We start from the raw sequence: 15,431 nt of genomic DNA on the forward strand, positions 1-15,431 counted from the left end.
TAGTGATAAAGATGTCCTTTTCAGAGTAACCTGATATAAAATCTGTGCCTTGTTGTACCTATTCCCTTTTTGCAGCTGGCATACTGCTGGTGTTATGCAGCCATCTAGAGGGCCTGGTGTCTGTGCCGGCTTCAGACAGGTGACCAGAAACCACAAAACTGCAGGAAAACAAACTCTGCTGACCCTTAGTGGCCGTAGCTCAGCTGCAGTGCTTTGGAAATGCTTTTACAGGTTCAGGATTGCTGTTTTGGTGTTGTTATGCAGTCTTTGTTGTTGTCAGGTTTTTTTGGTGGGTTTTTTTGGGGTGGTTTTTTTGTGGTTTTTTGTGTTTTTTGTGGTTTTATTTGTGTTTTTTTTTTTTTTTTTTTTTTTTTTTTTTTTTTTTTTTTTTGCTGGGGGCAGGGCAGGGAAGGTACTAATTAACCCGATGAGGACAAAAGATTGGGAGAGCACTGTCAGCAGAGAATAGCATCTGGGCATCATAGAGGAGAACATCCCTAACCCTGAAATTTGACAGCAGTTCCACAGATTAAATGGAATTCATATATCTAGGGGCTATCACAATTGACACCATAAACTGAAGGTGAATCATTCCCTGGCAAAGAGAGGCAGAAAGAAAAAATAGAGGAAAAGGCAAAAATAATTCAAGACTATCATAGGCTCTAATGGACAAATACAATTATAGGAGATATTAGCAGATTTGTGTCTGATTCAGATAGGGCAGAGAACTCCTTGTACTGATGAGACTGATAACTGACTGGAGAAGAGTGGCTGGAAAATGGCCCAGTGGAAAAGGATCCAGGGGTGCTGGTTGAGAGCCAGCTGAACTTGAGCCAGCCTGTGGCCAGGTGGTCAAGAGGGCCAATGGCATTCTGGCTTGTACCAGCAATAGTGTGGCCAGCAGGACTAGGGCAGAGATTGTCCTGCACAGGGCAATGGTGAGGCCACACCTTGAGTGCTGTGTCCAGTTCTTAGCCCCTCACTACAAGTAAAATGTTGAGGCAGTGGAGCATGTTCAGAGAAGGGCAAGGGAGCTTGTGAAAAGTCTGGACAATGAGTCCTGCGAGGAGCAGCAGAGGGAGGTGGAGGTGTCTATCCTGGAAAGATGATGCTCAAGGGGACCGTATCACCCTCTTCAACTGATTGAAATCATCACCCTCATCACCCTGATTTTAAATGTTTTAACTGCCTGAAAGAAGGGTGTAGCGGGCTAGTTGTCAGTCTCTTCTGCCAGGCAGCTCTTGATAGGACAAGAGGACCTAGCCTCAAGCTCCACCAGGGGAGCTTCAGGTTGGACATTGGGAAGAATTTCTTCATGAAAAGGGTAGTTAAGCACTAGAACTTGCTGCCCAGGGAGATGGTGGAGCCACCCTTCCTGGAAGTGTTGAAAAAATGACTTGTTGTGGCACTTACCATTATGGTTTAATTGACATGGCGGTTTCTCAGTCAAAAGTTGGACTTGATGATCTTGGAGGTGTTTCCCAACCTTAATGATTCTTTGATTCTATGCCTTCACCTGGAGTATCAAATAGAAGTCTGGCTTTCAAAGATTCAGAAACAGCAATTTGAGGATGCAGCCAGGTAATCAGGGGAACAGAAATACTATTTTTTAAGAGGAACTTAAAGATCTAGCAAGAAAATGTCCAATAGGATATTAAATATTTCCCTCCATTAAGATATAAAATATGATACCACTGATCTCAGCAACAGAGCGGGTTAAAAGTCACTTAGTGCAAGATCAGATGAGCATGGATTGGGGTTGGAAAGTTAGTGTACTTTAGGAACAGTGAGGTTCATTAATCATGTCTGCGGTGCCAGGAGGAAGAAGCCCTTGCTAAAATGCAGGTTGATTCAGGAGGGAGTTGACACCACCAGAATTTCCAGCCTCACATTCTTGCTTTGGTGGTGTAGTTCAGACCTGCTAATTTATCAGATTGTGTCATGATAATGGTAAGAACAGTGTCCCAGCTTCACTGTGCCTTGTACTTCAGTGAGAGTGGGAAAGAAGGCTGTAAAAGGCCGGGATGGACACCCTGTAGCGGTGTGTGCAGGCTGTATGTGTGTGTGAACCTTGTGTATGTGCACCCTGTAGGTGTATGCACACCGTGTGGCTGTGTTTGCACACCCTATAAGTGTATTTACACCCTGTAGGTGTATGCACACCCCGTGGCTGTGTATTTACACCCTATAAGTGTACTTACATCCTGTGGGTGTATGCACACCCTGTAGCTGTGTATTTACACCCTGAGGGTGTATGAATATCCCATAGCTGTGTGTTTACACCCTGTAGTTTTGTATTTACACCCCGCAGCTGTGTATTTACACCCGTATCTGTGCATTTACACCCCGCAGCCGCACCCACACGCTCTCCCGGCACACTCAGGCCCTGTAGCCGCGCACAGCCCGCGGCTGAGCGGGCTGCAGCGCCGCCCAGCGCTCGGCCGGGGGCGCGCAGCGCCGGGAGCTCCGCCCCGCTCCCGCCCCGCTCCCGCCCCGCTCCCGCCCCGCTCCCGCCCCGCTCCCGCCCCGCTCCCGCCCCGCTCCCGCCCCGCTCCCGCCCCGCTCCCGCCCCGCTCCCGCCGGGCAGGACCGGGCGCGGGGCCGCCTGCTCGCTTGCGGGCGTGGAGCCTCCGGCCCGCCCGCCCGCCCGAGGCCGCGGCTGCCGCTCCTTCCTCTCCCGGCGGCACGGCCCTCCTCAGGTAAGGGGGCAGCGGCGTCTCCTCTCCCCTGCCCTCCCTTCTGTCCTGGGGCTGGCGCTGTCCCGCGGGTCCCGCCAGCCGTGGGCCGTGCCGAGCCCTTGGACCCGGGGCCTCTGCGGCCGGGCATGGCTCGCCTGCCCTCCCGGTAGCTGCGGGCCCGGCAGCGCGGGGTCCGGAGCCGCGGGGCCGTGCCCCGTGTCCCGCTGCTCGGTGCCCGTCTGCCTTCCGCCAGGAAACCGCTCCTGTCCTTTCTTTCCCCGCAGGGAGGCGGCTGGCGGGAGCAGCTCCGTGCCGATGCTGCTGCCGGCCTGGGAACTTTGCCTCTACGGGCTCCTGACCGTGGGCTCCCACCTCTACGCTTTCTACGAAGCGCACCAAGTGTCTCGAAGTAAGTGTGTACCCTGGGCGTGCTCACTCGGGCACGGCTTCCCCCCGTGCCTGGCGAGGCTGTTCGCTGTGAGTTCTCGTCTCTGGTCAGTTTCTACTTTGTTCCTGTGCGAGGAGCCCCTGTGTTCTTCCCAGCTGCCAACCTGCCCTGTGCGAGGAAGCAGTAGGCAGATGCCACCTGAGCAGACAGCTTTGTCCCAGGGCTTTTTTGCCTTTGAGTGCTAGGACGGCCTGTGGTTATGCTGTACTCGGATGTGGCTGTCAGGGAAAATATGAGGGAGACTTCTGAAGCTCAGCTACTCAGGGAAAATTCAGGAAAGTTGGGTTTGAATTGTCTTGTTTTCCCTGGCTAGTCACTAGCAGCTCCGTGCAGGTGGGTGGTCCAGAAGCAGCTTTGCCTTCTGATGGTACTTGCCAGGGTCTGAACCCGGAGAGGCCCTAGGGCAAGTTGGTGTTCCCTGCCTGGAGCTCTGGGGTTCCAGTGCTGAGTCTGGGGCTCAGAGCAATGGTTGGGTTGTCTGTAGAGCTTTGTGGTCAGCTTGTTTCCAAACACCTACCTCTGCCCTGTGTAACCTCTTGGTAGCTGCTGTGGTGGCTTGGTTTGAAGCTGTGGAGCTATGTATTGCAGGGCAAGGGTGGGACTTTAAACAAATTAAGTACAGTTTGTAGATGAAAAGAAGCTATGTTATAGCACAGTGGTATTTAAATAAAGGTTGCATTGTAAAAGTATAACAAGCTAGAGAGCCTTTGCAGGGAATATATGTTGCATCTTATTAGGCTTTAATCAACAATTACATTAATGACATTAATGACTCTACCTGGCTCTTGAAAGCGTTCAAGGGAAGAACAGAAGTGCCAGAAAGGCATTTGCAGAGCAGTGGAAGGAGTGCTGTGTAACTGGGTACAGAGCTATGCACCCATGCATGCAGCAAGTCTTCTGCTGAAGTGGCAAAATGTGGTGGCAATGGGCTCTAGAGGCAGCTTCTCTGAGCAGCTTTTCTCTCTTTTGGCTGTACTGGCCACTCTTGGGTCTGTGTCCCCTTACTGCTCTGGTGGGAGAAACCAGGCAGTTCTGAAAAATGGCGAGTGAGGATTAGTGCAGGTCTTGTGTGCTAAAAGGTGGGTTGCTGCTACTGTCCTCATTGCCAAATTGCCAAAACACCGGTTTTGGGAAATTGCTTTGCCAATACTATGGGGCAGAGCTGTGGCGCAGTTGGCCCACTTAGTGAGCAGTGGTGATGTGGTGACTTGCCCTTCCCTGGATATGGGTATCCTCACTGATGGAGACCACATGGTCTTGAGCAGCAGAGAACCCATCCCTGACTCTTCCTGCTCTGGCAGTTGTGTTCTTATCAAAGGTTTGCTCTTCCCTGCAGAGTATGAAGCTGCAATGGACAGAAGGTTTGGGCTGGACCCAGGGACGCTCTTTCGGGGGCTAAAAAAGGTAGGAGGGGTGACAGTGTCTTGTTTTGTGCCAATAAGCATGTCTCCATACCCTTTGCACATCCAAGCTTCTGATTTAGCTTTAGAAGTTTATAGTAACATGCAGATTTGGATATTTATAGTTAATTTTAGTCTAATGTTTCTGATGAGGAAGAGAGGCTGGCTGGGTGTGTCTGGATCTAAGAATCATAGCCAAAGTTTTGTTCCTTTTCTTGATCCCTGATTTAAGTGTTTACCCTTTGCTATGTCTCTTGATAATCTTCTATTTTACTCTTTGGCCTTAAAACTCTGATCAGCCTTGACACTTCTTTCAGCCTTTCCCCCTTTTTCTTGTTAGTACGTGATTTGGATGATGCTTAACGTCAATGAATGTGTTTTTCTCTTGGTTAGCCTGGAGTATAGCATAGAGAAGAGATTTTGAGGTGTAACGTTTAAAGAAGCATAGTTGGTATTAAAAAAAACCCAAAGCAGTAAGAAAACTGTCAGTCCTCTCCCCAAACAAAAAGACACATCCCTACCCCCACATACTTGTATTTCTTCAAAAGGTTGTGAGGTCAAAAGCAAATCATGCAAATAATCTTGAGGATTGCTTACACAAAAGCAGGAATGCATGTCTGGAAGTGTTTTGGTGTTCAGGCCTGCCATCACTGCTGGTAATGGACCTTTGATATGTGCTTTTTAGAAAGCTTTAAGGTAGTTGAGATGAACTTTTAGTGAGGCTCTGTATTGGACTTGGGGCTACCAGCTGATCCCTCTTACTTAATTTAGATAAAAATCTCCTGCCACAGGTAACTCCAGCTGACCTAACTCTATCTGATTGCAACTAGACTTTGCTGAAATGGGGAGCTAAACTTTTCTTCCAGCAAAGCACCTTTCCACTGAAGTTCTTGGTTTTCCAAGGCAGAGCAGAGTTGCTCTCTGAATCCCTCAGGAGAGCTGAAGTTGCTCAGCTTCAGCACCAGTGTGAAGTTTAGGAGGCACAATACCAGCTCTGTTTTCCTGAACTTTGCCTCACTGGAAGTGAAAATGGTGCTGAGTTCACTGCTGTAAGTGATCCAGCTGGATTGCTGAAATAGTGTTCCTGAGATGTGGGAGTTCTGTTGGGTACCACACAGGAATTTTATTATGGAAGTGTTGCTTTGTCCCTTATGGCCAGATACACACAGTGACCAGTTCCCTTCATGTCACAGGACCCCATGGACTTTGAGTGGAGCTACTGGGTTGAATGGGGAAGGGAACGTATACTGTGGCTTCTGGCTGGTCACCTGCTGGTATCACAAATGTCCAGGCTCTTGGTGGAGAAGGTATGTAGGGATTTTCTTCACAGTGGGAAGTTTCTGATGGGTTTGTTTAATGTGGACATGGGAAGCTTTACAGTTAGGCCACTGACAGTAGTAAATCTCATCCTGTGGTGTGAATTGTGTGTGGGGGTTAGTTGCCTTAATGTTTGGAGACTTCAGCCTCCAATCTCTAAAACCCTCTGCCTTGTTGTAAGCCATTAAACAGCATTGTTTGACTTGTACACATAAGAAGGGCGCAGTTGTTCCTTTATGAGGAAAGTATGTAAAGTGATGGCTGCTTGGGTTTTGGCGTGATTGCTAAATGATTGCATGGTTGTGGGAAATTATCTGTATGTCACACCTGCTAGTCTGGGGAAGGAAAGGAAGAAATTATGCTCTCCTTCAAATTAGGGAGCCTCTGGTTTTCATGTGGTGCTACTACAGAAACACCTCCCCTTTCACTTTTAGGGATATGGTTGAGTTTGTACTTTTTAATGTGTGTTCCTCACCTTGTTGACTACACTTGTCTCTACTGCAAAACCTGTGTAGGCAGCACAGGTATTAAATGCCTTTTTTCTTCAGAAATAATTAAACTGAAGATTGTTAACTTTTCTTTTTCTGACAGTATAAACCATGGTGCTTGATGGTTTATGGAATGGCTGCCTGCTGGTTGTTACTGGGAATCAAGGGCTTTGCTGTAATTTTGTTACATGCAGCTATTTCCTTTGCTGTGGCTCAGTTTCAGCTGTCACTCCTGACATGGTTGTGCTCCCTAATCCTTCTGGCCACTTTACGCATACCAGCCGTGGAAGAAACCAAGGTAATGTGGGGACTAATTAAGCATCCAATTAGTTATAGTGACGGTTGTCTATAAAGACATCTATCTCTATGGCATCATACTGTTGATAATAAGCAGAGGTTTGAGAAATCTTAAGCAGTAGCACTGCAGTCACTCATGCTGGAGCTGCTCCAGTTAAAGTCACATTTCTCTATCATGGTGGCCAGTGCACTGGAATAAAAGTATGTCCCTTAATGTGTAAGTGGTATTCAGTAGAGCTGGAGTATGATAATACTTCACTAGTGCTGTATTAAACACATTTCATTGGAACTCTAATCATGCCAATTCACGGTGCTGGGTTTTGTTTGGGTTTGTTTCCAGGAGTTACTCAGTATAAGCGTGCCTGTACTTATTGGTGGCTGTGACTTCTGCAGGGAAGGAGACTTTCTCCAACACTTTGATTTGTATCAAATGAGTTTCTTGCATCAACTAGCTGTATGCAAGCTCAGTTTTACTCTAGTGGCTTTTTCTGGGTACTACAAATATGGAAAAACTGTTGACAAGTTCTGAGGAAGTGTCCTGTTGTATTTTATTGGGCCAATGGGAAAAACAAGACATTTGTTTTAAGGGTTGTTGTCCTGATGTTCAGGGGGAGGGGGAATGAGTGTGTAGAATCTCTTCATCTGGTGTGGTCAGGTTTTGTGATTTGCTCAGCTGAGGAGAGGGCCCACTGCAATGCAAATTGTCAGTCAGCCAAGCTACATTTGCTGTTTCCAAGTTTTTTGTGATGATAGGTTTTTGTTGTTGGCAAAATGTGTGATACCAAGTGTCAAAGAATCAATAACATAGCTCAGTAGCATTTTTTCCAGACTGAAGTTTTCTCAGGAATGACTGATTCTCTTTACATCTAACTTCAGCCCTGCTAGTCCGTTGGCTGTCAATTGTGTTGCCAGCTGGTTTGAATATTGTAGTACTGGACTAAATCTGAGGTAGAGCTCTCCTGCTGTCCTGGTGCTTCACAGCCTAACATGTTTCTGAAATCAAGCTGTTGTCTCTTTATGCTGGCTGCAGAAGCTCTGGAGGATCTTTCTCCATCAAAAGTTAGTGCTTGTTGTTCATCTGTTCAGTGCTGTTCACTTTAGGTTGTCATTCCCGCTGCTATTTGCTTTAGTTTTGTCCTGCTGCTGACCCCAAAAGTTGAGATCTGAGTAGACATTGCTGTCTTGCCATAAAGAAAACACAGCATTGCACAATCATGATCTTTTTTTGTTTTGTTTTGCAGAGAAAGTGGTACGACACTGAAAATGAGTATTACCTGCTGCTCTTCACTGTGTCTGTCCGCTGCCTCTTCTGCACTAGCTTCAGCCTGGAGTACTGCTGGCATGCACCTACCCAGAAGTCATCCCACTCATTCCCCTGGATGCTGGCATATGTGTTTTACTATCCTACATTCCACAATGGACCCCTCGTGAATTTTGATGAATTCAGTAAACAGGTAACACTGGCTGTTGTTTGGGTGTCTAAAGCTGTCTTCCACATATTATAAAATCAAGAAATAATACTATAGGAATGCTACAATTTTGAGTAATCATGTGAACTTTTGTAGTGTCCCGTATATCAGCTTTTAACACAAACCTGTCTCCCCAAGTTCTTCTGCTTCACAGGATACTCTTGTCTGACATCAGATTCATCCCATCAACCAGGGAGCCAGTGACATGCTTTGTTACATTCGGAGAGTGTTCATAATTTTAGCATGCAGCTTCTGGTCTGTTTTATTGTTTTCTTCTTCATCAGGTGAAATAAAGCTAATGTTTCCAGCATAAGCTTGCTATTAATTCTGAAATGGATTTCAGAGTCACAGAAAGCTGATAGATTGTATTGGGAATTCCTGAAAACTCCAGTTTCTCCTCACATTTTTGTGAAAACAGCTGATGACTTACTAGGAGCACTTTGCTTCAACTGAGCAGCTTGTTTAAAAGATAAGACCTACAAACTGTAGTGAGTGCTTTTCTTAGTCCCTTGCAGGCTTCTTTTCAAGCCTGCTCTTTACATGATGGGAAAAGTCCATGTCTTCATCCTTTATTGTTTTCCATATTTTCTTACTTGAGTAAGAAGAGGTATCACAACCTGTTATGTCTACAGTTAAAATTATTGTGTCAAAGTGGATTAGTGAACATGTCAAACCATAAAACTGCTTTTTCAGTTATGCATAGAAGCCTAGGGATTACTTGCTGCTGTTTATATTTGGGAATTTTCTGTTGAAGCCAAAGTAAATACCGGGCTTTTTGAAAGTGAAACTAGATTACAGTGGATCCTTGAGTGAAAAGTCCTATGCTCATTTGTTTTCACTTGCTTTGGAAGATGCAAGGTTGAATGTTATCTTGGGCTGGATATTGTGGGAAAAATCCACATAGACTTGCATAGAAACTGAGGTAGTATTTTTTTACTAATGATTGTTTTGTAGCTTCTGAAGTGTGTTAAATTCCACCTAAATCCTTGTTGCCAGGAGAGGGACAGTTGTACTTTCTTTGCAAGGACTGTTTCAGAAGACCTGTAGGACTCCAAGCTGAACACAGCTTGAGAATAGCTGATAGGAAAATCTCAAGGAGCCTTGCTTTGAAACTTAGCTCACCTGATATGGCTCAGCAAAGAACTATGCAAAGAGCACGTGTTCTTGGTATAAGAAGAAAAAGGAAGATTGAGAATAATATGTCTGTATTTGTAGAATGTTCTCCTTAAATATTGTGGTTAAAACCATGAAGAAGATGGAACAAACTGAACAACCCTAATGTGTTTGCTGAAGGGTATTGTCAGAGCTCTTACCTGAGCAGAGACATTACTTGGCAGATGAAATCAGAAAAGGATTTCAAAGGACACAGTGCCCAGCAGTTGATTCAAAATGCACAATACAAAGAGAATCTTGATTGATGGTGTTGTAAGAGACTACTCTCAGAACCCCTTAACTAAAGCTGAGACTGGGATGAGGGCTCCTGCTGAGCACACTGGAAAGCAGAAATTCTGGAGCTGGAGACAGTGAACTGCTGTATGACCCAAAGAGTGTAATAGCAGTTCTGGCAATTGGTATCCACTGCCAGGCAAAAATGAGACACTGCCACTTTGTCACTGGCCTTGTGGAATTTCTGGGTTAAAGCAAGGCATAGCAGTTCTAGATGTGGGTTTGAAGACCTGTTGTGCAAATCCCTGTGATAAAATGGAAGTCTCCAAGCTTTCACATTGTCATGTAGCTGATACAACATTTGGAGCCCTCCAAATGAGTGTGCATGTTAACTAGACTGTGCTTGGGACTGAGGGCCTGTGCAGATGAGTTGGTTACTTCTCTTGTGTGTGCATTTTTGATGGCCAGTTAGAGACTGGAGAAGGAAATACTGCACACAATAATGGATCTATAATGCATGACTAAATTTTTAGGCAATCCTATGTTTCTGGTTTTTTATTCTATTCTCTTTTATTGTGGAAAGGTGGTGCAATAATAATATGCCAATGTGTTTACTGCAGTTAGCAGTCTAAGAGTTTGGAGCCTCTTGAGAAGCCTGCCAACTGCAGGCTTTACCTTATTGAATATTTAACTTGCATTTCCATTTTCCCAGCACATTCTGTAGATCTTGCTGACTTTGGCAATGCTATGGGAGGAAAATTAAGAACTGTCCTCAAGTCATCGATTCTCTGCAGTTGGTAGAAGTCGGAGGTATTTTAAGTGTAAGCAGTCATTGTTCCTGTTTGGAAGGGCTGCTGCTTGGAAAACCTTCTTCATAGCTGCAGTTTCTTTAATCTTTTTATATTATCTCCAGAGGCCAAGTTGCAGGAATTAAAGTCCCATGTATGGATTCTGTTCAGGTTAACAACAGTTGGCCTTTTTTACGACAGTTAGGTGCAATGTGCATACACATTTGGCTTCTTGTTGGTTTCTACTGCTTACTGAGATTGAGAATGGAAAGACCAGTCTCGCTAGAGAGTGTGTGAGGAATTTCCAAATGATGTAGTCAAAAGTTCCCAGGATAAGTGTTTTGCATAAAATGGTCAGTTTTGTGCCAGGTAACCTCTTTGGATTTCTTCTTTAGATGAGGAGACAAGAAGCTTTCAGTGTGAAGACCAATCTCAGCATCTTAATTGTGGGCATAATTCGTATTTTCTTTTGGTGGTGCCTGGCTGAGCTGATGATTCACCTCATGTATATCCATGCTCTCTACAGTAGTACTCTGCCTTTGGAATCTGCATCTTACTGGGCTTTGGGTGAGTATAGAAGCAATAGCAGAAATCTTTCTTCTTTCCCCACTTCAAGAACCCCAGTCTTCATCTCTTTTATGTTCATTTGTAGGTACTTAATTGTAGCACATTATAGCCAGCCACTGTCAGAAAGGTGGTCTACAGACTCTTAATATAAGATGTGGATTCTCCATAAGCTTAGTTGAACTTATTGAGCTGCTTCCTAAATTAAAAAATACTCTGTACTTTTTCCAGTCTAGAATATGTCTCTAAATTTTGGTCTAAGGTGATTCTCCCCCTCAAGTCGTAGAAGTGGACACTTAAAAGTAATTTATTTATCTTGGGGATGAAGAAGGGGAGATGTTAAGAATTATTTTTATCTCCTTCTGATTGATGTTTCTAGTTTGCATTCACGTTGAAAAGGACAGAACTTATAAAAATAGTAGAGGGAAGGACTTGCAAATAAGGTAACCTGAAAGTAGTAGTCAGTACCTCTCAGTTCTGTTTTCCTGCTTGGCTTCCCTCACTTTTACCTTGTCTGCAGCTCCCTGGTATTTCATTAAAATGCCCAGCTGTGAGGAAAAGGAATGCTGACAAATGCAGTGTAAATCAGCAAAAGCTTGAGGTGATGGCATGTAAGCAACTGGCATATGTGATTGATTTGATTCCTGCCCCCACTTCTCAATCTGTATGACCAGGTAGAAAGAAGAAAAGCAAAGAAACCCCAGACCTTAAAACTGGTTTCTGAAAAAGCCTTGGTGACTCCTGACTTGCAGGAGGTGTCTCTTACACCAGGGATTGGTGCACATGCTGTCCTGTCCAGCACTCGCTGAAGCTCACCTGTGTCACCACAGTGTGTGTGTTGGAGAACACTTGGACTGCACTGGACTCTGGTCAGCAGAGGGCAATGTGTGCACTCTCTGTGTGCCCCTGTCTGAATACATACACACTTGATACGTGTTTTAGTATATCATTTTTATATCTAAAAAAAGGCAAGGGCAGATAGAGAGCAAGAAAGGGAGAGGTTTACCTCAGTGGTTTGTTGTTTGTTCTACTCCTCACTCAGTCACTTTTTAGAAAGGGGATTCTGAGTTTTCATTTTCTATTCTAAATGTCAGTTCATTGATGAGTTGAATCTGTTAGCTCCTAGTGCTTGTGTGTGTTACAAAAAGCTGGCCACTTGATAATGCAGGGAAGGCTCCAGAATTAGGGATTAAATATTCCAGCAGTGGTGCCACTGATGGATTCCTTCCTCCTTTCAAGACTACCAGTGTTGGTTTTATAGGATGGGGAGGGAGTTACACTATAGGCAACAGCTAAATTGTCTGCATATTTATTTGATGAAATAAAGTATGTTATCCTAAGAATTAAAATGCATTTTGAACAGAGGGTTAGAAAAGGTGAAAATGCCTCAAAGCAACAGGAGATGTAAGCCATTGGTAGAGCAAGTTTGGACTGTAAAGCTGCCCAATGTCAAATTAAATAATTGTATTTTAGCAAGCTGCCTGTGGAGACCCTTGCCTTTAGGATAGGTGTACTCAAAATGTAACCCTATTCTCACTGAGCTTTGTTTCTGTAGTAATGTTGGCAGGTATTTAAACTATACTATAAATGAGATTTTTTGAGCTATAAGTTGGTCACTTAATGTTTTCTCTGCAGGTTTTATCACAATAGTTATATAGGTGTCCTTAAACTCAAATCAGTGATAGGCCACTATTGTGACTTGCTTTAGGGAGCTACCAATATATGAGTATTGGTACTAGTAATAATTTACTGTTAAGTCTTACTGGACTCTTATGGATCTTACCATGGTTCTACACCCGCTCCTGTACAGAGCTAAACACTCCCCTCTGTTACTTTGCATGCTGTGTTATTGGGACTAATTTCGTCACATAACTGAGTCTTAAGACCAAGGAAAAAGCTTGTTGTTGACTCAGGAGGATTATCCATGGTATGTAAGCCTCTCTGCACTGCTGGGGTTTGTTCCTTTTGGGTGTCCTGTTTGAATTCAGCAGCTTCAAAACAGCGTGGAACATCTATTTACACAGTGATGCCTGGCTGCCCTGATAGCCTACTAAACTTAAGGGAAAGGCTGTGAGGCTGTTCTGCAGTTACCTCTAATTAGGGAGCTTATATCAGCTGCTACATTTTTTTTTTCTGGGATAACTTTGAACAATGGGCAGTAAATTCCAGAAGTGCAGGTAAGACAACGCTGCTGTGAAGTTTTTCTACCAACACCTAAGGGCAATGTCAGTCTACTCCTCATGACTGTGAAGTTGCAGTGTGTTCTGCATCACTGTGTGCTGTTCCTGTAAGGTGAGACAACAAAGAAATAAAAAAATACCACAACTAAATCCTGTGTTACAATGCTTGTTAAATAATGCTAGTGTATTACAGTGCCATTTATGGCCATGTAAAGCAGAAATACTAAAGTGACTGAAACTAATATTGCTAAGGGCACACAGGTATTAAATTAAAAAAATAGTAGGAGAATGTTACCCAGCAGTAAGAGAAGTATTTTCTCTTGTGTGGATGGAATTGGAGGCAAATGAGTTTCTAGAAGCAGCAACATACCAGTTGGTGCAATATAGCTTTTCAGTTACCAAATATTAGGTCCCACATCCAGAACAGAATGAGGAATATGATGGGGCTGTATCCAACTCTATGCTATATATGTATGGCCCTTCATTTTGTGGAAGGGATGTTTATGTCTGAACACAGAATTAATTTAAAGATGTCAGCTGTCAGTAATCACAGAACTTTTATTTATTGGTCCCAGAAAGCCATTGTTTGGAGAATGTGAGCATTTTCCAGAATTCACAAATCATTGTGTCTCTGTTCACAAATGTTTGTGTCTGTGGATAGTTTGCTATTGACATACTGAGCAATATCAGGGCATTTGTGCTTTTTTAGTGATGACAATCAAATGCAGTGTTTATAGCAATTCCATGGTTTTGTGTTAGTGCTGCATCTCATTCTGGTAGCATCAGTCAGATTGGCTGAAAGAATTGGGTGCTTTCAGAACTAATGACACAGCAGGAAGACCCATATTCCACGTTAATGGAAGCCATGATAGTTCATTCTTCTCAGTTTTAACATTAATTTGGAATAATTTTCTGCCTTTACATTTTACACTGTAAAATGTAGATTTGCAGGCACCAAGAATAAAACCCACTATGAATTCCAGTAATCCAGTGTCCTGATGAATTGCAGCATACCAGAACAATAGCTACACTGTGCCAGATCAGAGGTTCATCTGTTCTACAGAGTAATTTTTGGATATGGTATGTAATGAAGCAAGAGAAAAGAAATGAGTAAAAGACAGTTAGATTGGTGATCCTTTTCAATGTCTGTTCTTCAAGCTTCAGCTGAATGACAAATTCATGACATGTGGTAATGGGGAGCTTAGTAGCATTGGTTGAAAGAGCTCAAATTGAAACAAGTGATTTTTTTTTTCTTTGCTATGACAATGTAGACTATCAATGGTAAAATTCACTTTGCTAAGGTACATTCTATTGTGTAGAAACTGAAATGTGTGTTGCTAGGTCATCTGTTTGTTGAGTGTGATTCTGAAAATGCAGATGTTGGAAGAAGCATTGCCTGTATTTCCCTGATGAGGCTTCCATTTATTCTGGTGATTCAGCACCATCTACTTATCTCTGCTCATCTGAGCTGAGCTTCATGTCCATCTGGCAGGGTACTGGGAGTGATGGAAGACAGAAGTGTGTATGAAAATATTTTGTTGATTAAAATTGTTGCCCTGGATTAATCTAGATCTTAATAGATCCCATAGTTGTGAAAGTATATTTTACTAGGAATCTGTCTGTACTTTGTCAGGTGTGTGATGTGTGGATATACATCTGGGATGTACACACGTGATAGAATGTCAAGAATTCTCAATGGGTTTCATGTATCAGTTCTAACCACGTGTGGTCCTTTTGTTCTAGTGAAGCATGCACAAGGTAGTGTCAATTAGCTATCACTGTTTTAATTATTAACTAGGCTCTGCTACTTCAAAAGGGTATTTTCATGAGTGGCATGTAAGTCAGTCTAGAATATGGCCTGTTCAAACGTGGAGCCACATGGCTTAATCTGTAGTTGCTGATCCCATGTTTTAATTTGTTAGAAGAAGAAATGTTATGTATGTTCTTTTTTGACAGTGAGACCTACAGAGTAGTCTGTGTAAATTTGATGTAGAGTGCTGGTTTTGATGTGTTAGCAGTTTTTTATGATAAACCCAAAGATAGGAAATAGATTTCTGAGTTCATTTTCAGAAGGATGCAGCATTTTGCTATTGAAATCAGGGTATCTATTTATCTAAGTAGCAATGAAATACTAAGAGAAGTCTGAGATTTCTTCCATCCTGGAAGATAATGATAAGGAGAAATTGATTAAATATTTGTCATATTGAGGTCTGTTTGAAAACTGGAAATATAACTACGAGTCAGAAAACTTAGATTTTTTTTTTTCTAAAATACTAAGTTGTTACCTGTTTTGTAGAAAGAAGTGTTCATGTGTGTCATTTTTCTTTTTCTATTCTTTTCTGTAGACTAAACTTCAAGACCATATTGGCAATTAACCTACTCCTATGACTACTTTTTTTTTTACTCATGCATATTG

At 43.4% G+C, this 15,431-nt stretch overlaps 1 protein-coding gene across 4 annotated transcripts in view; it reads left to right on the forward strand.

The window, feature by feature from the left end:
- The first annotated feature begins 2,545 nt into the window (after positions 1-2,545).
- The window catches only part of HHAT (hedgehog acyltransferase), a 142,663-nt gene continuing 129,777 nt past the window's right edge, over positions 2,546-15,431 (forward strand). For 2 of the 4 annotated variants that reach the window (XM_030269065.4, XM_072927531.1), the window contains exons 1-7: positions 2,546-2,699; positions 2,963-3,087; positions 4,463-4,530; positions 5,720-5,833; positions 6,435-6,629; positions 7,870-8,082; positions 10,667-10,838. In XM_030269065.4, coding sequence (XP_030124925.3) covers positions 2,994-3,087; positions 4,463-4,530; positions 5,720-5,833; positions 6,435-6,629; positions 7,870-8,082; positions 10,667-10,838 — 856 coding nt within the window. In that variant the 5' untranslated portion in view covers positions 2,546-2,699; positions 2,963-2,993. The remainder of the gene's footprint in view (positions 2,700-2,962; positions 3,088-4,462; positions 4,531-5,719; positions 5,834-6,434; positions 6,630-7,869; positions 8,083-10,666; positions 10,839-15,431) is intronic. The other 2 variants (XM_030269066.4, XM_030269067.4) reach the window with 2 other exon arrangements.

This window comes from Taeniopygia guttata, chromosome 3, assembly GCF_048771995.1.
Source record: "Taeniopygia guttata chromosome 3, bTaeGut7.mat, whole genome shotgun sequence".
NCBI lineage: Eukaryota > Metazoa > Chordata > Aves > Passeriformes > Estrildidae > Taeniopygia > Taeniopygia guttata.